The sequence below is a fragment of the Bidens hawaiensis genome, unplaced genomic scaffold, assembly GCF_021521415.1.
Source record: "Bidens hawaiensis isolate Kalapana, Puna unplaced genomic scaffold, B.hawaiensis_p1.1 tig00001511_1, whole genome shotgun sequence".
Lineage (NCBI taxonomy): Eukaryota > Viridiplantae > Streptophyta > Magnoliopsida > Asterales > Asteraceae > Bidens > Bidens hawaiensis.
This window is the reverse complement of record NW_027491085.1, coordinates 1,799,932-1,825,098: the sequence shown is the minus strand read 5'-3', so window position 1 is coordinate 1,825,098 and position 25,167 is coordinate 1,799,932. Positions and strand designations below refer to the sequence as shown.

Below are 25,167 nucleotides of genomic sequence, written 5' to 3'. Positions count from 1 at the left end.
TTCGATATTGTGTTTATAATACCATATAGTTGGTTACAAATTAGCCGGATTAAGGTTTAACGAGTTGTTAATAATAGGGGAGGCCTTGGGGAGGCGTGACATGGGCGCCCCAGACGGGACACAATTTTAAAAATTCCGAATATGTATATACTTTTATACGCCATAACACTTATAAACCCACTGCCGTGATAAACTCATTATAATACCATGATTTTGCTAATTGCTATGTTTATTGTCATAACTTTAATCGTCGTTCAAAAAAACAGTTTACATTATTTATCATTAAGCCTATAAGAAGCATATTTTTTCCGGCTCGACATTAATTCTAAGGGCTGCCACTATTAATATCCACAACTGACCTACGAAACATACCTAAACTTTTATACGGCAGGACAAAAATCAAAATCCATATTGATATGACCAGCATATCCACAATAAGAAAGAGTCCATCAATCGAATGATGTATAAACCTTGAATATGCTTAATGCGCAATGTTTAGTTATATATGTTTTAGTGGAATACACCTAAAAGAAAGAAATGTAAAAAAGACATAATAGCAACAGACACTGCGGACTTTAGAATTCTAAAAATAAATAGCACATTGGTTTAAAGTTGATACTTTTTTGTGGCCGGTAGCCAAGTAGCTTTAAAAGAAAACTTTTATATGGATGTAGAGTGCTCCCAAAGGCGATCTATTACTATTACATTAGATACGGGATAGTTTAGGAATTAAAAGTACGTATTTTGGATTGAATCTTAGATAAAGATAAAACTAAAAAGACAAACCTTGATTTAGGGACCATTTGATAGCCTATTAATAGTCATTAAAAGGATAACTCTTAATGATTCATAGCATTTTAATAGTTAAGATGTAATCTTAAGTCCAAATTGTTAAAATGATATTTCTTAATGAGTCACCTCTTAACCATTCAGAGTTAATGAGTTACCTCTTAAATTAGAGGTGGCAAATGGGTTGGGTCGGGTCGAACGAGTCATGGGTTGAAATGAGTCATGGGACAAAACGAGTTTGGATTAGAATGAGTTTGGGTCAGAACGGGTCAATTAAAAAAAGGGTTGTTTTGGTTTGGGTCGGAATAGGTTAGGGTTGAACCGGGTTTCGAGTTTTTTTTTTTTTTTTTATGAACGGGAATAATGGCGGAAACATTTTAGTTTTTTTAAAATTTTGGTTTTTATTTATATTTTAAGTTATGATTTTTTTATTATTTTTTTTGAATTTTTTTGAGGGGTTTTCTATAAAAATCAAAAACCCTCAAAAAAAATATTCAAAAATAATAATAAAAAAATTATAGCTCAAAATATAAAGCATAAACAAAAAAAGTAAAAACACTAAAATGTTTCCTACGTTGACCTCGTTCCATAAAAAAAAAACCTGAGTATCGAACCGAAACCGAAAAAACGGACAAAAACGAGTCCCGAATCGACCAAAAAGAAACCAAAGCCCAACCCGTCACGAGTGAAAACTCGTGTTGGCTTGAAACATGAACCGAACACGTTCCAATTTGAAACCCGTTTCGTGTCGAAACCTGTCTGGTATGAAAACCCGTTCCGATCCGAGACCTGTCACATTTCCTTAGGACGCTAACCCACATCGACCCAATTCTTTGAACTTGTAAACCCATTTTGACCCAAAAATAAAATGATGAAATTTAAAATGACTCATCTTGACCCATTTAGTTAAAACCTTTTACCCAAATCAACTCATTTAATTTTTAAAACAACTCAAATTGACCCATTTGAAAGGGTTTGGGTCAAGATTGCCACCCATACTCTTAATCATTCAGACTTAAGGCTACCTCTTAACCATTAAGAGTTATGAACAATTAAGGTAGCCTGTTAATGACTCTTGAGAGGATATCAAACAGCCCTTTAATTGATGACAATTGGTTAATTCATATACCCGCAACGATTCACGTGGTTTGATTGATACATCGTGGTGGGTCGGGTAGTTAGCGTCCAACGAATCCATCAAACAAACTGGTTCTAGTTAGTCGAATCTATTGAGGGTCATGGTTCTGAAAATGCGTCTTTGTGACCTTTTTGTTCCCAACTTCCCATTAATTGGTTGGTAATTATAAACTGTAAGGCCACAACCCTTTAAACCGTTACAGTGAACTAAAATTATTTTAAACATATATAATAAAAACTACATTTCTCTAATTCTAGACTTGTAGATATCGGTATCAGGCATGATTTTCGCCTACTTGGAATCCACAAAAAATCGCTAAGGTTATCGTCTTTTTTCCATATCTGGGTTTTGATAAGGCAAACTACTTGTATATTAAAGTTGTCATATTTGCAGTGTCACTCGACTTTTCATTGTCAATCGGCTTATGACCACCCCTGTAGTTGTACTCGACATACGATCAATATTTGCGCACCGCTAATAATTACGTTCAATCCACAAAATTTGAGTATATTGGTGAAGCTTAATCATCTTATCACCATCTTGTGTTAATAGGTTCAATATGTTGGGTTTATGGAGGCTCGATTTACTTTAAGTCCATAGTGACAAAAAAATTAAAAAAATGAGTTGACTCGTTTCTTTTATTAATTTTAGTCCATAATTAGTTTTTTTTTTTGAAAAATAATTAGTAAACCCTAATTTAAATAATATATTTGACACACTTTATTTGTAATATCTCATCATATATCTTAGTTGCAGCGTGTGTATTCAGGTCAACTTAGACCTAAATCATCGTGTTCTTTGCTTTTATGCAACGTGTGTGTTTATAAATTGTAACCATATCCTAACACAATCCATAATTCGCCACTTGTTATTTTCTCGACAGATTTGCTATCATTTAGAATGCAACTCCATTTATGCACTTGCTAGTGGCCATTGCTTTCATTGTTTTTTTAGGACTATGGAGTGACAAAAAACAGTTTAATCCTAATAATACTTTTTTTTTAAGATTTGACATTTTTACTTTCTTAGGTATTTTACTCGACATGCAAAATCAAATTTTATACTTTTTACCAGGTTAATGGATCCAAATCACTAGATGTCAAATCAAACATTATACCTTTTAAACGCTATGCCAAACATCCCAAGGAAAAAAACATATAAAAGACAATTGAGTATATAATATAATATTGTCGAGTAAAACCATGAGACACATGGTGTCATTACACACGGTCTTCAAACTTTTATATCAAAAGACACACACTAAAAATCAAAGTGTGTTAAGTAGCGGATGTAACTGTGGGTGTCTTTTGTTTTGAAGATTATTTAAAAACAAAAATTTTAATAAGAAAATATCTACCAAAGAATGTATGTGAAAACCAAAAAGTTTTCATATAGTAAAATGTGGTCGCATAAAGACAATCATCAGTGACCCTTTTCAACCAAAACCAACTTTTAAGAGCCTCACAATAAATCTCATTCGAAATCTTTATCTTCAAAATTTTCAATGAATAGCCTACGACAAATTCGTCACCATGACCATCTCTAAGAATTGATAAGAATCACCTAGCTCAGGCGAGAGAAGAAAATGGACCCTAAACCACAATCAAACCTGCTCGAGCTTGACTACAAACCAAGCCAATCTGGTTAGCTGTGGCTCAAATTATTTCTTTAGCAGGAGACTCTAAAAGTGAAATTGAAATAATCGTGACTACTAAGAGTGTGAAATGTTAAATTTACTTACATTGGTGATGTGGGCTAACCTTTTAAAGAAGAGAGAAAAGAAAATAAGAGAACAAATATATTATTAAAAAAGTATCTATATATATATATATATATAACTTCCGCGCCTCCAAAAGACTGGGCCTTGGGTGGTCGCTCAAGGCACAAGATCGATCAAACACTTTATTATTGTAAAGAAAATTGACTCAAAAACTCGTTACAATAATTCTCTATTGATCACCCATCATAAGCCTCTAACCAAGCTAGTCCTATATTTATAATCTAACTCTAACTTGACATTACCATAATAATCATATTACAATTAGGAAACTAAACCAACTTAGGTACTTCCATATTCACTGACTTGTGAATACGGTCCGAAATTACCAACAGTCGCGCTCTTCATCCTCCCTTTGGGCCGACCTGTTCGTCACAATTATGAACTCGTTGACAACATCCGGAAAGCTTGGAATGAAATCCTCCTAACGTCTAATTATGTAAGTCCGTCGGTTACTATCACCGGATGATTTGCAACATCTCCGTTTTTTTCTAATTTAATTGAATCAATTGTCTTTGATCCTCAAGCAATCTCAGACCAATCTGCAACATATGTAGAAATAATGTATGTATTTTCTACTTTTATTAATTTAGGATTGAACTACTCATTGATGACCCCAAGGTGATTATTAACAATAAATGTCTTGAATGATTCACTAGAGTATATGTTGTGGGGCTTGGAAGTTGGAAGGGTTGAAGCCCCTTGCACTTTACCGGCTTTAAGAGGGGAATGGGCACTTATGGGTATTACCCATGCATTGATCAATCATGTACCGTCACCTCATTTCTACCCTTAGTTACCCACAAACCACAAACTTACAGGCAACACCTACCCACAATTACCCTAACTTTATTAATTTATTTTAGTTATTCAATGGTCAATAATGAATCAATTTTGTGTGGCAAAGGTTTGCCATGGAATGAAGCCATGGACCTTACCCACGTGGGATGGGGTGGTGTTGTCATGTGGTTTGAAAGCCATACAAACTTACCCATATGGGTGCCCCTTCCTCTCTAAAGCCCCAACATCAATACACAAGGACTTTAAAGGGGGCGTTAGACCTTAGGGCGTGGGCAAGACAAGGGTGTGGACGGATTGTGTGTGCGTGTTCTTATAGTTTTCGACCAATCATATTTACCCAATTAATACCACAATATAACATAAAGCCCCGCAACACCCCATTAAAGCCCCTTCTACCAATTAGACAAGGGTGTGGACGGATTGTGTGTGCGTGTTCTTATAGTTTTCGACCAATCATATTTACCCAATTAATACCACAATATAACATAAAGCCCCACAACACCCCATTAAAGCCCCTTCTACCAATTCTGCATGGTGCATACGTATCTACACGTGAGAGCACGGTTTCCATCTTAAACCCTTTAAAGCCCCCATAATACATAGCCTTATGGTGATCAATAGCGTACATTAAATTATATTATTTAATAATAAGTAATAAGAGCTATGTCATGTTGCATATATATGGTTGAACTTTCTGGCCACTATCGACTCTTGCAAATTAAGGAACGAAAAGATTTGCCAAAGAGGTGGGTCAAAAAGATTATAATTAATATATAAAGCCAATAATTATTAAAAAAGCAAACTTTTTATGATTGCATTTCTGTAGCTGATGTTGTGTTTGGATTGGGTACGTAGTCACTTGGCACTACACTCTGGTTTCCATTTTCGGACAACCATTTAAAACTCGTTGAAAAGTTTTTGCATATGCAAAGCTGTTTCGTACTTATCCATGCAGATTCTAACTTGACGACCAAACAATTACACATTACTTTATTCTCTCATTAATCTTAACATTAGGCTGATGGAAAAAAATAAACATATGCACCTTAATGTGTTATAAAAAAAAGTCCGGTTATCCAGGGTAACCCAATGGTAAAAGGTAATCTCATACATTCATGATCACACATCTCACACAACACTGGCCTAAGCCCACCATCTCTTGTTTCATATAAAACCGCCGCCCAAAGACCCACCAGGTAAAAACCGGTACTTGGGATCTGACTCAAATTTAAGACTTTACGGTTTCCAACCAAAATTCTTACTTCCCCTCCAATACTAATTGAGCTAAAGCTTATTGGCTACATATTTATTGATTTTAATTGAAACCTGAGACGGGACACCCTTACACATGGCCGAAGCTTAGTGTAGGGCCGGGGGCACCCTTACTTAAGTTGACGGTGCACATAAACATTATTCCAGTTTCAGATTTATGACTATATATAGTAAAAGTTTCAAGTTCAGGTCATCGAACGTAACAAACGTAGAGCAAACCTTGTAAAGTTACTTTCTACAATCTTTCATAAACCATTTAAGTTCACTACCATAGTTTGATAGCGACTCATTTCAAATAAAAGAAAATTCAAAATATGGACTATTACATATTTCCTCGTCTAAACCATCCTTTAACTTATGTAAATGCGCGCGCTTGTATATGCATATACGTCTGTATACACATTTTTCCGTTAAATTGCATAGATTAATTGTGAAGTTACTATAGGCCACCACTCGAGTGCACGTCAGAAGAACTAGATAGATTGGTTGACATTGTATTTCTAAAATTACAACTGTTTAAAACATGTAGTAATAATAATGATCGATTTATATTTGTTTTATGCTATCAAAAATTGTGTAAATGAGCTAATCCTCTTGTCTCTTGTTTAACCACTAGGACACTAGGTTGTCTAGTTACTTCATGAGGCATAAGTTGAAACCGAAAGCCCTACACAAATGCTAATACAAATATACAATCACCCCCCACCTTCCCTCCTTGTAGATAAATATTTCAATATCCTTATTTTGTTTTCTAGAAATCATTACAGATTTTGTAATTTTTTATATCCACAAATTATTATTTATTTCTATTTCTACTATTTTTTTTTGTAATAACTTCAATATTATTATTTTAGTCAACACTACTAATGGATTTTCTCCATTGGTGAGACCACTGGTCTATCGGTAAAAAGATGACCATTTAATCATCTATAGTCTGTTAGGAAAACCGTTGGTTAAGGTATCTCACTTCTGATGCAATTGTCATGGTCCATAATTCGTCTCTCATAGACCCATCAGTGAATCTTGATAAATTTCGTCGATCAGTAACTGTAACTGTTCGGTAAATACGTTATATTACTGACAGAACCTACCTTCACTGAGAAATTTACCATGATCAAGCCACGGTTAAAATTTCATATGGATGCGTCGTCCCATTTTGTCACAACCAAGGACAACATATACAGTTTAGAAGAAAACAACTAGCGTGCTTACTATCATATCGTTTTATTGTTTTGCAAGTTGGATTAATTAAAATCCTGACATCGAAAAAAAAAAACCTAACATGTGTTCGTTTACCATCTATTCATATTTTCCAATATGTTTTAAGAAACCAAATAGTATATAGTAACCAAAGAAATTAATCCCTTAGGCTGAGGGGTGTGGGGGGCGCGAGAGGGGGCGCGAGTGGGGGCGCCAGCCAATAATATTGTGACGTGTGGCAGAGAGAGAAAGTTGATAAGATGGGTGTTGGTAGTGGTGCTCGCGCCCCGGGACATGGTGTGGAGGGGCGCGAGAGGGGGCACGAGCGGGTTTTTTTTTTATTATTTTTTAAATGTAGTAAAAAAACGTATTATTAAAAAAACTCAAAAATTATTTAAAAAAACACACATTTTTTTGAAAATTCATATAATAAAAAAAACATACTAAAAATTAAACAAACAATAATATTTAATAATAAAACTAATCTAATACAAGATCCTCTGGTCGCCTCGCCCACAAATGTTCAACCAACTCATGTCGAAAATCCCCGTGTATCTCACGGCTCTTGATATTTGCTATGTTATGAAGTTTTTGTTGATCACTGATTGTGGACGGTTGTGGCGGAATGTCACCTTGGTAGTTTTGGCATATAGCTTTGCCCTCGTCTTCTAACGTCATGTTGTGTAGGATAAGACACGTGTAGACGACGTCCATTATCCTCTCCCGAGTCCAATAACGTATCGGGTTCGCCAGAACATAATATTGTTTTTTTATAGCTCCAAAAGCTCTTTCAATATCTTTTCTAGCAGACTCTTGCTTCTTCGTAAAATACTTCCGTTTGTCGGCGACTGGATCTGTAAAAGCTTGAACTAACACAGCCCATTCGTTGTAAATACCATCGACCAGATAGTACCCGTACTTGAAGAGTTCTTCATTTGCAACAAAAGATTGAGGTGGTTCAACCCCGTCGATAAGGTCGTTGATCAAATGTGACTGATCGATAACATTAAGGTCGTTATTTGACCCAGCAACACCAAAAAAAGCATGCCAAAACCAAAGATCCTGTGACACCGCCGCCTCAAGTATGAGGGTCGGCCCTTCATGATCACCACGGTGGAACTGACCTCGCCAGGCCGTTGGACACATAGCCCATCCAACATGCGTACAATCGATGCTACCTAGCATCCCAGGAAAACCATGTTTTTCTGCGTGCACCTCATATATGCGTTGGATGTCATACGTTGTAGGTTTACGCAGATATCTCCGACCGTAAGTCGATATGACTCCTACGTACAATATATATTAAAAAATGTAATAAATATTTAATAAAAAGTAAAATTAATGTTTTTTACCTTGGCAGAAAAAATGAAGGGATTCACGTGCAACCCTTTTCGACATCTGTAAATACTCATCCAAAGCGTCCGACGAGATGCCGTACGCTAATTGACGGATAGCAGCCGTGCATTTTTGAAGAGGGGTAAAACCGGGAAGACCCCTAGCATCCTCCCTTTGTTGGAAAAAGGGATACCGTGCCTCTAAATCACTCGCTATACGCGTGAACAATTGCCTGCTCATTCGAAAACGAGTTCGAAAATCCGACTCCGCGTATACCGGTTGAGGGCTAAAATAATGCCTCATCAAAGTATCGTTAGCACCCGATCGATCACGATCACGAGGTGGTGCTCTAACCCTCGGGAGTCGGGGTTGATGGGCTTGATTTTGCAAGAGATTTACCACGGCTGCGGTCAAAACTCCCCCTACATGAAGAAGCAAATCATCCTCTTCGGAGGAGTCGGAATCAGACGAGTACGACGACATTATTTTTAAAAAAAAAATGGGACGATGGGTTGTTTGGAGATTGAAGTTGTGTTTGATATGGTAAAAATGGGTTGATTGGGTTGTTTGGAGATTGAAGTTGTGTTTGATATGGTAAAAATGGGTTGATTTAGGGGTATTATATAGGATTTTGTAAAGGTTTTTTTAAAAAAGTTTGAAAGAAATGGGTAATATATAGGAAGTGTTGTATAAAGAAATGGGTAAGTTTGGTGTTTTTTGAAGTTGTGTTAAAGTGTTGTATAAAATGGGTAATATATAGGAGTAGAAAAATTTTTTTTTTTTTTAAATTTAAGAGCCAACGGCTCATTTAAGCTTTCAAACGGCTCTTTTCACCATTCCCCATGCCCTAAACGCCACACATGTCCCGCGAACCCCCTTGCGCCTGCCTCTTTTTCTGCGCTCGCGCCCCTCTCGCGCCTCGGTGGTGTGGTGCTCGCGCCCCGGGGCGCGAGCGGCTGTCCTCTTGCGCCCTTTCTCACGCTCCACACCCCTCAGCCTTACCAATAACGCAATTAGTGGACAATTCTTCTTTTTGTAAAGAAAAGAAAAAATATACAATTCGTCCAACTAAGACGTACTACGTCTTTCTTATAATTGTCACGTATACATCATCCAAAAGTAGTGTATTATATAAAAACACACACACATATTGAACAATAAAGATATTAAAAACTTTATTATATTATTATATTTCTTTCTATAAAAGTCACCTTCAATTCCCCTCATTGTTTATACTGGGTGGCATATGTCTCATTGATCTCATCTTAAATGAGCAATTAAACTCTTAATTTCTCCAATGTGTTTTCGTTAATCCGTCCTCATTCTCGTCTTGAATGAGCTGAACTAGTCGTTCGAGACCCAAAATCTTTTGTCAAAGGACTCAAATTATGTGCTAGGTAGAGACACATATAAGTGACCATTTATCTACATATGATGGTAGAGAGAAACACAATGACTTCACATTAAATTATGAAACACTAATGAAGAAGAAAGCAGAAAAAGATAAAATCAAACACAAATAAATATAAACTAGAGAATGTGAGAAGGTTATATAAAAGCAATTTTTTAGTCGCGTTTTGGGTGCTATGGAAGTGCAGGAACGGAGTATTTTGACATTAGAAGATTCCGAGAAACAAAAAATCATGGAGATGATTAAAGAGGAAGCTATGCTTTGTTTGAAGATAAGATCTAATTACGATCAATCTCCTTGTAAATGTTATTTTGGTGTTTTTTTTAACCTTTTTTTTTATCTATGTGTTATGTTTAACCTTTGGTGGGCCTACTAATCCTTCGGCCTCAGTAATTCCGGGCTGCTATGTGTTATGTTTAACCTTTAATGAGATTATGTGAAATTGTAGATAATTAATACATGAGTTTGTGTCAAGTATTATCATGATTCTCATAATCTCATTAAAGGTTGACGGTTTCTGAATTGCATAGGTGAAAAGGTGATATGTGTACTAGTATCACATATATTAACATATGAATTATTAAGATTAATAAGAATAAAGTATGTTACTTGAGTTAAAGTAGATATTATAATGTTTGAGATTGCCCATCACGTGTGTATACAGCTATGTTTTACATGTACTACAGAGGTATATATAAAAGTAAGGAATATCACCACTTTTATAGTTTTCTCTAAAAAGTACTGCCCATGCATCAGCTTGTAGCTACTTGTCCACCTTGTCATTGATCACCTTAATCTGTTGGCAAACTCTTCTGGTGGAAGGGTTAATGGTTATGTGGCATTCCTTAGCCGATAAGGCACTCAAGTCATATTTGAAGAATTAAAGATGCCATGTCGTAGAGCTTGTTGAGGAGCGCTTTCATGTGATCGAATAAGCATGTCCAGCGATTCTTATGTGTGGGATTTAACACGCACACATGAACTGAACACAAACACACACACAAAAGCAAATAAATGAACACAAAGTTCGGTCTAGGGTTTATATGAGTTATGCAATGTTACAAGTACACAATGAGATATAAATAGAAAACATAAGGGTTAGGCTCGTGATTAACTTAAGCAACAAGTAAACAAACTAGGCCCACTAGGATTAGGGTCGGCCACCCTATCTTGCGCCTCCTCCTAATAGGCCAAACCTTAGACCAGTTTAAGCCAACATATCCTAACATCTTTATGCATGCCTCTATTCTTGGGGTGGCTTGCATCTTGTTTCTTTGCTCATGTTTTTGTGAATTCCTAAATAATATTATAGATAGTCCATACAGTAACTTGAGTTTTGTTTATTAGAAAACCAGATGAGTTAATTACATTATTGTGTAGTTCATAGTAATTAAGTATGAATATGGGATAGTTCATACAACTTAAGATATAGCCACCCAACAACAAGGCTCCCAATTACAACATATTCCTTTATTTCCATTCTCATCTTCATTGCACCTTCTAACCCTTTGAAGTTTCTCATTCTTCTCTAATTCCTTCATGTCATTTTCATGGCTTCCCATATCCAAATCACTCTTTTCAATCTTCCAACATGTCAACCGAAGTCGCCCATCACTCCTTTCCACTTGTAAACAACTATTCCCAAAATCTGTCTCAATAGCTTCGATAACCAACCTCCCGCTTTCGCGATGAGGCCTAACTTGAAACGGTTTTGGTCCACTCATAGTCATCAATGGAGGTGGAAAGCTTCTTGATAACACCTTCTTTGACTCCATACGACTATTTCTACTCTTGTTCACTAATAAACTTGATGCCGGGACAGAAAACAAGACATCGTTATCGCTCATGTCACTGCCCGATTCACTGCCTAAACTTTCGGTGCAAAGCTCTAGGCTTTTTTGGCTGAGTTTTAAAGATTTTTGGTTGTATAGATATGAGTTTATATCTGTGTTGAAATAATCTTCAAAACATGATGTTTTATTGTGTTGTTTGGGTGAAACCAGTTTAAGTCTCATGGTGGTTGCCTCTACGACATGTGAGGAATTCATGGAAGGCTGCAGACAGAAAACTGTAGACATGTTTGAGTTTGAGGGATAAGAGAAAATAAGAGAGTAGGGAAGAATTTATAAGGAGTAAAAGTAGTGACACAAGATGATGTATGATGTTATAGACACCTTTTTGCACCACTTGATATTGTATAAATGTGTTATTTTGCAATATTCTTTATACTTTTATTAGTGACAAAATATAAATCAGGATTTGTTTTCTTTTTTGAGTATTAACCAAACTAGTATATATACAGTGAAATTATCTTTGCAAAGTATTACAATTTGGACTTTTTTTTATAAAGCTTTAAAATATCATAAACAATTACGCTTTAAATCATTTTTGCTTTTTATAATAAACTTTTGGCCTTTATATATATATAAAAATATGTATATTATCTACTTTAATCTTTTCTTTTTACTGTCTTTTTTTGTGAATTATTTGAATATATTGTTTAAAATATATCAACTTCCAAGAAAACAAATTTACTACAGATGTAAACTAAAAATCACTGTTATATATGTCATATTAAATTTACTTAAGGTAAAAAGTAAATTAAGCCCATTTGCATAAAGAGTTATTTACAAATTATATTCATTAAAGTAGCCCAAGGAAACATGCATATAGCTAATGGATTGAAGATGTATAATGTATTTTTATTGAATATAATGTGCGTGAATATCATTTAAAAAATGTTCTATCATTGAATTTTCTTTCTTCTTTCGGGCCTTCTAAAAGGAAGGTACATATGGTCGAATTTGGTTTGTGAGTGTGAGTGCCACTTTGTGTTTTTCTTTTTTTTTTTTGTTGAATATTTTATTTTGACTATTATAATAAATTAGCTATAGCAATTTCATATGCATTTTTCATATACGGTAGGGAAATTATTTTGACTTCAACTCAGGCATCTTAATCTTTTTTTCTTCTCTCATTAAAGATATCAAACTTGTAAGTGTTCATATAGTTTTTGGGTGGGTAGGGGAAAAACACGTTTGTGTCGACCTCACAGGAGTGTCCCCTCTTGTTGGGATTAGAGACAATGGGTTTGTAGCAGGCCAGACAGCATTGAAGGCGGCATCGGGCAAGGTTGCTAAACACGAGAGAGCTTGTTTGGAGAATCAACACGTGTTTATCCCCTTTGCCTTTGACACTTTTGGTTTCTTAGCTCCGGATGCCGTGGACCTTTTGAATAGGGTTCAGAAAGTTGTGCATAGTAACGTATCGACCCATAAGAATCGAAACTTTGTTTTTAGTAGGATTAAGTTTGCTATCCAAAAGGGGGTTACGACACAGCTTGTTGCCCGCTTACATGTCACTTCATTGTAAATCGTTTGATGTTTCTATGATATTCTAATTTTATACTTGTAAGTTAATTAAGGTGTTCACTATGGTTATATAGTAATAGCTTTAAGATATCAAAATTCACCTAGCAAGGGATCAAACTTGAAAATAAGAAGCAAGGGATCATTTTAATATTACTGAAAAATTAATATTACTGAATGAATTTTTGACATTCCAAAGAAAAATTTTAATATTACTGTTAAAGCAAACATCAGCCCTCTTGGATTGATTGGAAAATATTAACTTTATCGGAAATGTTATTGTGTATCAAGAATGAGAGGGTAAGGTCGGAGAGTAAAAAACACAATTATGGGGTAAAATTAAGTTATCTTATTGGCTTTGTTACAATCGTTTAACATATGTAGGTCACATCTACTTGGCTTTGTTACAATCGTTTAACATATGTAGGTCACATCTACATGTACTATACCACATATCGCTATCTAGGAAATCTGCGTTGGTACAATTTTGTCGGGTCCACACGATAATGGCCGTTACATGTCTTTTTCGGGACCACATTTTGTCCTTACCGAGTAGATGTGATTCTTTATATTATCGGACATGTATACTCGTTCATAATTGGTTCCTTTTGTCACGCGTCAAATTTTTGGATTCCTTTTATTACGTGTCCTTTCTACCTAACTATTTTCACTTTGTTTGATATATTCAATTCCATAAAATCCTCCATTGAAATGTCGAAGAACAATTAACAGAAACAGGCAAACAATTTTAAATTAATTAGAACATAAATGAAAACATCGATTGGAATTATTAATAAATAATAAATTAATAATAACTTCAATTTATGAACTTACGAGCTTAACAAATACAAAATCCACTGTAATCTTGATTAAGCCTTGATTAAATGTGTTGGTCAAAATCTTCAAAACATAAAGTTGATTAATGTAAAAACAAATGTTTCAACAAATTATGGATGGCTCAATTCTTTCAACTTTCAACAAAAATATTTTTGCAATAAACGAACCATTAAGCTTAATCTTAATGTAAAAATATCCTGAAAAGAGTTATTAAAGTTAAAACTATAAATGGTTAAAATGATAAATATTAAAAATGTCTTTTTGTATTTAATGTGTTAAATATATACTTATATAGTAACAATCAGTATATATAAAATCATGATAAAAATAATTAAATAATATATATTATGTTACACTAATAACATGTGTACCGCACGATTTTGTTGGGTCCACACAAAAATGGTTGTTACATGTCTTTTCCGATTAATTTTTGTCGTTTGATAGATGCGATTTGTAACCAACAAAACCTTTCCACCAGGATCCTAACAATAAAAACAAAAAAAAAATAGAACTCAATTTAACATCCTTAAATAACTAATGAAATTGTAATCCTAACAATGTATGTATGTATCTGTGTGTATTAAATAAATAATAAAATTAAAGAGTGTGGTGGTCTGAGCACAAAAAGAAAGTCATCTTTTAAAAATAAATAAAATAATAATAATAAATACATAATGAAACTGTGACCAAGTCTTAAATTATTTCACGTTAGAATCACTCAAAACTTTTTCTTGACTACGAAAAAAAAATCCTCCACAATTTCAATATTATTCTATTATGATGAAACTTTTTATGTTAAACCAAGTGACCTATACTCAATTATAAAAAATGATTACTATTTACTGGGTTTTCTTCACTTTCGAGAAAACCAACCAAATAATAACTAAATTTCATAATTTTTTCGTTAAGGTAACTTACTTTTAACCATTTATAAAAGATAGTTCACAAAAAATGAAAAATTAAACTTATGTGTTTTTGTAATTAAGAAAAACTTTGAGCAACTTTATTCAAAACTTGTATATACTCGAGAATGATAAAAACTACATACAAATTTTTTAAGCTGTTCAAATTCCCAACTGGATTTGCTCATTTTTTAGGATCATCACCATAGTATTCATCTGAATGGCTCGTATTGGTAAGTCAGTGGAAACTTTTAACGTACCTTTTGTTCACCCATCAAATGCACCTCTATTAGACTACCCGTAGTGGGCAACGAAAGGGGGCGAAATCCGGCAACAACCCACCCTCCGCCCCCAGCCGAAATGTGAGGCGAAAAGGGGGGGGGCACAACTATTTGTCGGGCTATTTTGGATTGAATTATTATTATTATATATTATTATTATTATATATGTTTGTGTGTGGTATATATATATATATATATATATATTAGCCTATAACATCATTACACCCCAAAAACAAATTCATACCATTTGCTGACTGGACGCCACGTGTCGCAATTCGCCCAATTTATAACTCCTCCACTACACATAGCCTTACTTGGCTTCAAATTTATCATAACTGAATTCGATTATTTGAAAACAAATCTCTCTTGAATTTCTATATGGCAATTTAATTATTTGAAAACATTAGCATTGCTAAAATATCCTAAAAGGCAACAAGTTTATATTTATTTAATACTGAGTGAATAAATTTGTTGTTTTTTTAACTGAAACAAAATTATATGAATTCAAAAATGGAATCAATTACAAAAGAGAGGCAGACAAACGGGTAACAAACTACACCGCATCCCCCTTTTGAATGGAAAACCGATCCTATTGAAAACAAAGTTACAGTTCTTCGGCGTTGATATGTTATTGTGCATGACTATCTGAACTATTTTCAGAAACAAATGGACCCAAATATATCAAAAGTAAAAGAAATAAAGACATGTTGATTCTCAGCTTTGACTGATTGATATAACCTTAGCACCCCCTACCCCGCATCTTTGTCATTTGACTCACCATAAGTATTTAAACAAAACTTTCTTTTGCATTATTCAAGATTTATTTCACAATTTGAAGCCGAGTTTAATTTCAAAATGGCTTCTACCAACTATAACAATGAAGGTGAAGATTTCTAGTTTGTCACTGTAAATTGTAAATGAGGGTTTGAAATGACTAGGGATGGCAAAAAAAACCAAACCCGATGGGGAAAACCGAAACCCGCCCCGAACGGGGCGGGTTCGGGGACACTTAATCGGGGACGGGTCCGGGTTCGGGGTTTCCCCGTTTAAGTTAATCGGGTTCGGGGCGGGTATGGTATAGCCTGTACCCGCCCCGTATACCCGCCCCGTATACCCGTTTAAAACCCGTTTAATTAAATATAATTTTTATATTTATATATAATATATTATTTATTATTTATTTTCCCAATAAGGCTGCCTAACCCATTTTCCCGTATACCCGTTTAAAACCAGTTTCCTACTTTCCCATTTGGCCATTTACCCTAACCCTAGAACAACCTCCCGCCCGCACGCTGCCGCGCATCTCTGATCTCACAGCCCGACTCGCCATTCTGCAGTCGCCGTTCCCCATTCTGCAGTCGCCGGACTCGCCATTCTGCAGTGAGTAGGCACAGCCCGTTCCCCATTCTGCAGTCGCCGCCGCGCATCTCGCCCGTTCCCCATTCTGCAGTTAGGTCAACACTCACTAACTCATTGTTCATTCTATTAGATCATTGACGGTTGTAAGTTATGCTTTGTGTATTGTATTAAGTGCATTGACTGTTGTGAAGCATGCTTGTGTATTGTATTAAGTGCATTGACTGTTGTGAAGCATGCTTGTGTATAAGTGTATTGTATTAAGTGCATTGACTGTTGTGAAGCATGCTTTGTGTTTTGATTGCGATGCTAAGAACATTTTCATTTTCATAATTATTCGTAGGATTTATGGAAGGACACACACAACAACCACAAACATATCCGGGTGATAACTCACAAGCCGATAGCAATAACTGTATGAACCAATCTTCACCAAATACAAGCAATGAAGGTCCATCACACACAACCACAGGAGAGCAAACCCAAACCCCAACCCAAAATGATGATAGCAACATGGGTTCTAGGAAGCGAAAACTTACGTCAATTGTATGGAACCACTTCGAGAAGATGACGATCAATGGTGAAGACAAGGCGGAGTGCCACTATTGCAAGAGAAAATTAGGAGCTAAGAGTGAGAATGGAACACGCCACTTACTTGATCATTATAACAAATTTTGTCCAAAACGAAACCAAAGAGATATACGTCAACAAGTATTGGGGATGGGACAAAAAACAACCGACGGACAAGCAAATCTAACTTGTTTAAACTTTGATCCCGACAAGTCAAGGAAAGATCTAGCCGAGATGGTTATTGTTCATGAATATCCTCTTGTGATTGTTGAACATCATAAATTTAGAAAGTTTGTGACCGGACTACAACCTTTATTTAAGGTTCCATCACGAAATACCTTAAAGAGAGATATTTTGAAGATTTATGACTTTCAAAAAGAAAAGACAATGGGGTATGTTTCATTAATTATTTGGTTTTAATATAATTAGTTATTACTTAATTGCCTTTTAATTTATATCTTTGATTTATTAAAGGATCTTGGAGAAAAATCAAAGCCGGATTGCAATTACCACGGATATGTGGACATCAGGTAATCAAAAGAAAGGTTTCATGTCAATTACCGCACATCTAATTGACGAGAAATGGGAAATGCAAAGCCGAATAATGAGGTATACTTCAAAATTTGTTTTATTAATTGCCACTTTAATATGTTGAATGTTTTATCAAATGTACTTTTACTAGGTTTATTTATGTACCTTCTCCACATACTGCTGAAGTTCTTGCTGAGGTGTTATATCAATCAATGTGTGATTGGAATATTGATAGAAAGATATCAACAGTAACAGTTGATAATTGCAGCACTAATGATTTAATGATTCACTATTTATTGGATAAGTTGTCTTTAAGCTCTTTGATTCTAGGTGGGGAGTTGTTTCATATGCGATGTTGTGCGCACATATTGAACTTAATAGTTCAAGATGGTTTATCTGTCATTGGTGAAGGAATCGAAAGAATTAGAGAGAGTGTTGTTTTTTGGACGGGAACACAAAAAAGAGTAGAAAAGTTTGAGGAAGCTGCTCGTCATTTAGCAATAGATTGTTCAAAAAAGTTACCTCTTGATTGCAAAACACGTTGGAATTCGACATATCTAATGTTGAAAGTCGCTATTCTTTACAAGGAAGTTTTCAAACGTTTAAAGCAAAGAGAAACCCAATATAAAACTTTGCCAACTGAAAGAGATTGGGAATTAGGTTCAAGCATTTGTGATAAGTTGAGTTTGTTTTATGAGCTGACTTTGATGTTCTCGGGTACTAAATATCCGACAGCGAATGTCTTTTTTCCATCAATATGTGAAATTAAATCTTCTTTGGGTATATGGAAAGAAGATCGAGACCCTATGATCAAGATGATGGCAGAGAAGATGATTGTTAAGTTTGATAAATATTGGTCGGTTATTCATGGGGTAATGGGAGTAGCAGCAGTTTTGGATCCTCGTTACAAATTGAAAGCAATGGAGTTTGCTTTTCCAAAGATATATGGTTCTGAAAAGTCGGAGAGTGCGATAATAAAACTTAAGGAGCTTGTATATAGGTTGTTTCAAGATTATGAAAGTTACAGTCAAGGAACTTCACGGGATGATGGTGTGAGATCAAGTCAAAACAATGCGGTGGGTGGAAGATTTTTCAACGAATACTTCACATTCGTTGAAGAGGATAATCATTCGGGTATGACTTATTATTTACATTAATTTAACTTTATTCATTAATTGTATTAACTTTATTTATATATTAGGTGTCACAACGGAGCTTGATTTGTATCTACAAGAGAAAGTTTGGATAAAAGAAACTGAGATTGACCTTTTAGCTTGGTGGAAAACAAATGGTGTCAAGTACCCAAGGTTGCAAAAGATTGCTCGAGATATATTGGCGATTCCAATATCTACCATTGCTTCCGAGTCCGCTTTTAGTACAAGTGGTAGATTGGTAAGTCCACATCGTAGCCGTCTTCATCCAAAAACATTGGAAGCGTTAATGTGCGCCCAAAGTTGGTTGTTGAATGAAATCAAAGGTAAACAAACATTTTATTTTTTATTTTTAACTTAGCTACTATATAAACTTTTGACTTTTGTGATATGAATATAGCAACTTGTTCAGAAGAATCCGAGGCATATTGCCAAACTATTGAATATGATTGTGACGATGGTATTGAGGTAATACATATATATATGGTTTATCGTTTACATTTTAATATGGTTTAACATTGATTCTTATATAGTTTCCAATTAATATGTTAATGTTTGATTATCATAGCAATCCGGCGTGACAAGTGTTTGAATGGTTGAATGGGTGCGGTATGGACGTGTAAGAAGGATCAATCATGAAGTTAATTTCCGTTGTGATGGGAGAAATAAACATTTTTATGTATTAATAATGTCTTTTGTATGTGTAATGTGTTTGGATATTGAACTTTTTGTGTATTAATATTGTATTGTAATTTTGTATCATTTTCTTACAATCGGGTTTTAAACGGTGAACCCGACGGTTAAATGGGGATCCCCACGGGGAATTTAGCCCGTTTAAAAACCATTTATGCTAGACGGGTTCCCCGAATACCCGCGGTTTTCCCCGAATCCCAGATGGGGATTCCCCGTTTAGTCCCCGCGGGTTTTTAGACGGTTTTGGTAATGGGTTTTATAAACCGGGGCGGGTATGGGATTGGCATTCCCCGCCCCGAAACCGCCCCGTTGCCATCCCTATGGTGAGATAATAGGTTCTAAACTAAAAGATAAACTAAATTACTTCATTTAAAAGGAAAAAAAACATGTTTCATTTGGAAGCATTCTTCACAAATAAGCAGGTGAGATTTCTCAAAATCACACAATTGAGTACCAAATGTGTAACATTTTATTAGCAATTAACCCTTGTTTTCAAACAAACAGAATTAATACAAATTCACAAAGTTCAACTTTTTAAGAATTTCACAATAAGTAGTTTGAGTAATGAACATCACAGCCTAGATTTATCTACAATCCAAAATTGAACATCTAAAATATTAAAATTCAATGGAGCTACAAAACTTAATTCAATCGTTCTAAAAACATTATGAAACAGAACCCCAAATTATGATTTTGTTTGATTTCGAATATGTTAACACTGTAGCATATCGAAGCAAGATTAAAATGTTAAACTGAACATAGATATTTAATGAAATTGCTGATTAAGGTTAACATATTTGATGAACACACAACAATTCGAGTTAGAGTTTACATAAGAGACGAAGATGTGTTGGTTAGGGAGGAGCTCAGAACAAGGGTTAAATGGCTTTCTGAAATGATCAAACATGTGAATCTGGCATATGTTCATGTGGAGGATCTTAGTGATTCAGACTTAGATAGTGATTAACATCTAGGTAATGTTTTCTTGTTTTTATGTCTATATTAGAATATGAAGTTATTATTTTTCATTGATGTCTCGTAATGTTAACTAGGACGAGTAACACACAAGAAGTTGGATGGCATATTCAATTTCATTGATCTCGCAATTGATTTGGCTCGTCTGTTCCATGATAAAGGTTTTGATTCAAAGACCATTTATCCACATATGCACATCACCTATGAAGAACAAGAACAAACTGGTAGCTAATATTATTATTTAATTATTGTATCACTCCACTTTTTCTCATTACTATTTATTACCATTGAAGATGCAATGAAGATGAAATCCAGAGATATGTTGCACTATGAATTAAGTTTGGTGGACCATAGGATTCTTCAAGCTGTTAGCATCATCACTAATCAAGAGTTTCCAATTCCTGCTAGACATGTAGCTCGGTTCATAAGCCACAAGAGGGAACTTCAAGCCATGACGGCGGACCTTGCTCATCACGAATTAGAGGAGGAAGATGTGTTGTTTAAGGAATTCAAAAGGATCACGAATAAGCTTGCAGTAATCGAAAATGTGAAGGTGCCGACCAAGTTAGTGGTGATGATGCTATTGTTGATGATATATGGTCATGCTGGGTATGAGCATGATTAGAAGAAGAGAGTCGGTTTCCTTTTCAGACGTGTTTCTTGGATATTTGAATTGTAATTGTTGATATCATTTTGGTTAAGTTGGCTTTTTTGTTTAATTCCTTATGAAGAGGGTTGGTTTTCTTACTTCAGACCTGTTTATTGGATATTTGAATTGTAATGGCTTAAAGTTGCTCCTTCATTTTTGGTTAAGTTGGGTTTCTGTTAAATTCCTTACTTGAATTGTAATCATCTAGGGTATTGTTTGGTATAGAGCTTTTAGTTTCAAGTTTTAAGAAAAAACTCATACTCGGGGTATGTTTGGTTGAGAGCTTTTAGGAGTTTCAAGCTTTTAAGAAAAAAATCTTATTTAATTAAAAACCTTGTTTGGTTGAAGGAGCTTGAAGCTTTTAGGTCATGAGAAAAGTCTTAAAGCTTAAGGCTCCTACTAGTAGCGTTTAGAAAAAGCTACAAGCTTAAAAAGTCTTACCAATGATATGTTTGACATGAAGCTTTTAAGAGCTTCTAGCTTCAAACTTTTAAAAATAAAGCTCAAAATCAATAAAGAAAAGTTTGTTTGATTAGAGGGGTGGGGGTGGTTCCGTGATGGACCTCATCACCCCGTTATATCACCAAGAACACCGGCGCCACCCCCCTCATCACGCGTGATGAGGGGGTTTGCATGATGCCCATCACGAGTTATGGGGATTTCGTGATGGAACACACTCTCTCTATATATATATTTATTGAAACTTTTATGTTGGGAGAAAGGGCTCCAAATTTGAACGCTTCTACTATTAGCGTTTGAGAAAAAGGCCACAAGTTTTTATATTTGAATTACAATTTGGTACTTATACTTTCATCAACTTTTGTTAATTTATATAATAGCTACACATTTAACCCTTATTCAAAACCAACTACCCTCCATGACTTTTAAAAAGCCATTCTTTTTTCACATGTTATTATTTTTTAGAAAAAAATTACATCATAAAAAATAAAAATAAGTATTTTATTCTTTTTAATTTGATTATGATATATGATATAGTTATACTTATTTAACTTTAAAAAATTAGCATATTACATAATTACCAGAATCCTCCATAACTTCATTCTTATATCCTTTTAAAATTTAAATGAGCTAATTAAAAGCCCAAGTTGAGACTTAATATACAATTTTTTCCTTTTAAGCTAGTGCCATCGACGTCCTTTGTTCTCTTTTGGTTTTCACCTTTTTACTTTTGTAGATTTGTTGGGGTTTCTTCCTGCCATTTTGAAGTTTTATAAATTCAGGTATGAATATGAATTGTAGGTAACTCCTAGCTTTTGTTTTGATTTCTTAGTTGCTAGTCATTATTCTAATATATATAATAAGAAAGTTAATAGTATATTCAAGGTTTTACAAATAAATATAATGTTATAATCTGTTTAAAATATGTTTAAGTTTGGTGAGACCCACGACCTAATTATTTTTTTACTATAAAATTGTTTCTTAATTATAACTAATATCTTTTTTTATAAATCGGATATTATAATTTTTAGCATATCCCTATTTTATATTCCCTCCGTCCCATAGTAAGTGTCCAAATTTGAAAAACACAAAATTTAATGTGAATTGAATGATTACATTTTTTTTACCAAATGACAATAATGCCCTTGAAAAGTGGGTCCATCAATATTGTTTATTAATGTTAGTTGTGTGTGTCTAAGGGAAAACTTGAAAATTGGCTAATAAATTTTGAAAGTGGACACTTTTAGTAGGACAAATAAAAGAGGAAATGTGGACACTTATAATGGGACGGAGGGAATAAGATTTTGATATCAAATATTTGGTGAGATTACGTTTTAATTTAATGAAATATTATAATCTATTTAAGGGCTATCAGGATTTGGTGAGACTCATGGGAATCATCCATTTATAAATAATACAATCTGGTGGCTTTAGAGAATGTAGAGAGCAGCCAAAGAGTTTTTAAATGTTTCGTTTATATACATTTAAGATGTGTGTGTGTGTACGTTTAATATTATGTTTTTTACTTATGCTCATTTTGGTCATGTTATACAGTTTATTAAAAGCTTTTGCTACTCTGTTCAATACCTAAATATGTGTATGTATGACATGAAGCTTTTAGGAGCTTCAAGCTTTTAAGAAAAAATTCATACTCAATTAAAAACATTGTTTGGTTTAAGGAGCTTGAAGCTTTTAGGTCAGGAGAAAAAACTTAAAGCTTCTACTAGTAGAGTTTAGAAAGAGCTACAAGCTTTTAGTATTTTAATTTACATAAATAACATTTCAAACTAAATACATTTACTATTATTGTTTTAGTTATGCCTATTTTAGTAATTTTATACATTTTATTAAAAGCTCCAGCTACCCTGCCAAACATCTAAATATATCTAAAAAGCTACAGCTATCAGATACAGCCACCAACTTTCAGCTTCAAACCACTAGCCACCAACTTCCAGCTACAGCTAGCAGCTAGTTTTGCCAAACATACTTATAGACATGGGTGGATCTACATATAGTGGTACGGGTTCACGGGAACCCACTGAGTTTCGAATTTTACGTAGAATACCTTAATAACATATGAGAGTTAACTCATATATATACTTTTTGAGTGAACCTATAAACAAACTGAATCTATAGCCCAATGGTAAGTATTCAACATTCCAACTGTTAGGTTCCGTGTTCAAATCCCTTCGTAAGCGAGTTTTTTAAACTGGTTAAGTAATTAGATTTTATACCCTCCTCTGTTTTGCAGATAATTTATTTAATTTCTAAGAAGGTTGTAATATGTGATTTGATTGCAAAAAAGTTTTACTCTAGTACATCGGTAATGTGACTATCATGATGTTTGACTATTTGAGGGTACATTAAGATTTCTTTTAAGATAAAGTAATAGTTTCGCTTGAAACCTAAAACTAGTTTTTTTCCATAGTGGGAGTTATTATTTCAAGCAAAATGATTATTCATTAGTGTTGGATGTGTAATCTAATAAGCTAGTAGTTGTTACAAAATTATTCACAATGAATAAAACAAGAGAAAGAGAAAGATTGGAATGGATTTAACCTTCATATTCGTATTATGTGTTTTTTAAGTTCTAATGACAATATTAGTTTTTTTGTTATTGTATCGTATTTTTATTATGTGAAAGTTTAATCGAACCGAACCGTCAAATCAACCCGAACCGCTAACTGACCCAAATAATGAATCAACTGGAAAAAAATCTTAGATCTGCCACCGCTTATAAAGTTACCAGCTTTTAGCCAACATGTGGTTTTGTAAAACATACCCCTCGTGTAAGTTTAGTTAATGTCTAAAATGGTTTTAGTTGGGTTTTTGTTTTCGAAACAATCACTCCAATGGGCTTGCACCGTAAACAATTCTTTACACACTTTGGGCTTTGTTCCCTATACATGTGAGATCAAAGTTATGTTTTTAAACTACTTTAATTCTTTAAATAATATATGTTTTTGTAACAAGTGTGGACAATGTATAAATTTAAAAGAACAAAGTTGATTACAAAAAACTTACTGAAATATTTGTGAATACCAAGAATAGATGCATACATTTGTAAACAACAAAAACAAGAACGAAATATATTTTGAAAACTACACTTTCACATCTCAACTATGTGTTGCCCTTGATATGTTGCAGAACAAAATAATTTGTAAACAACAAAAAATTATGTGAAATACCAAGATATGTTAGCGGTTCTTATTCTAGCCCATTTTCTAATAATATAATAAAGACATATGTTTAAAATATAATTTATTGACTTTCCTTACTCTATCACATAAGTTAATCCAAACCCTTTTTGAAATACAATTTATTGACTTTCCTTACTCTATCACATAAGTTAATTCAAACATTTTTTTAAAAACTCATTTTGGACTAGTCATTAATAGGTTCTTTTGAACTTATATAAGCAATCCCAAACACACCCTTAATTGTATATTTTGTGTTTATTTGATTACGGCCATGGGCTCAAGTATCGACGTTTCTAGCGCTCCTACTTGTATATGTAGCAAGTGTTTCCCCTCCGGTGTTAATAATTGAGCTTAGGGATGAGCGTTATCGGTACTGGTACCATCGGTACCAAGTTTGAGTTTCGATATCGGTACGATAAAGCTATTTCCCGAATTTTTCACAAAATATCGGTATTGAAACAAAATATTTCGA

At 34.2% G+C, this 25,167-nt stretch overlaps 2 protein-coding genes across 2 annotated transcripts; one reads left to right on the top strand and one right to left on the bottom strand.

Moving 5' to 3' along the window:
* Positions 1-11,089: 11,089 nt before the first annotated feature.
* Positions 11,090-12,087, bottom strand: LOC143580883 (protein FANTASTIC FOUR 3-like). Its single transcript, XM_077063801.1, has one exon. The coding sequence runs from the start codon at positions 11,799-11,801 to the stop codon at positions 11,145-11,147; it is 657 nt and encodes a 218-aa protein (XP_076919916.1). The 5' UTR covers positions 11,802-12,087; the 3' UTR covers positions 11,090-11,144.
* A 4,893-nt stretch (positions 12,088-16,980) lies between these two features.
* On the top strand, positions 16,981-21,012 carry LOC143581665 (zinc finger BED domain-containing protein RICESLEEPER 1-like). Its single transcript, XM_077064402.1, has 7 exons — positions 16,981-17,429; positions 17,512-17,646; positions 17,720-18,702; positions 18,770-18,960; positions 20,200-20,371; positions 20,465-20,611; positions 20,681-21,012. The coding sequence occupies exons 1-7, from the start codon at positions 16,981-16,983 to the stop codon at positions 21,010-21,012; spliced, it is 2,409 nt and encodes an 802-aa protein (XP_076920517.1).
* The last annotated feature ends 4,155 nt before the right edge of the window (positions 21,013-25,167 follow it).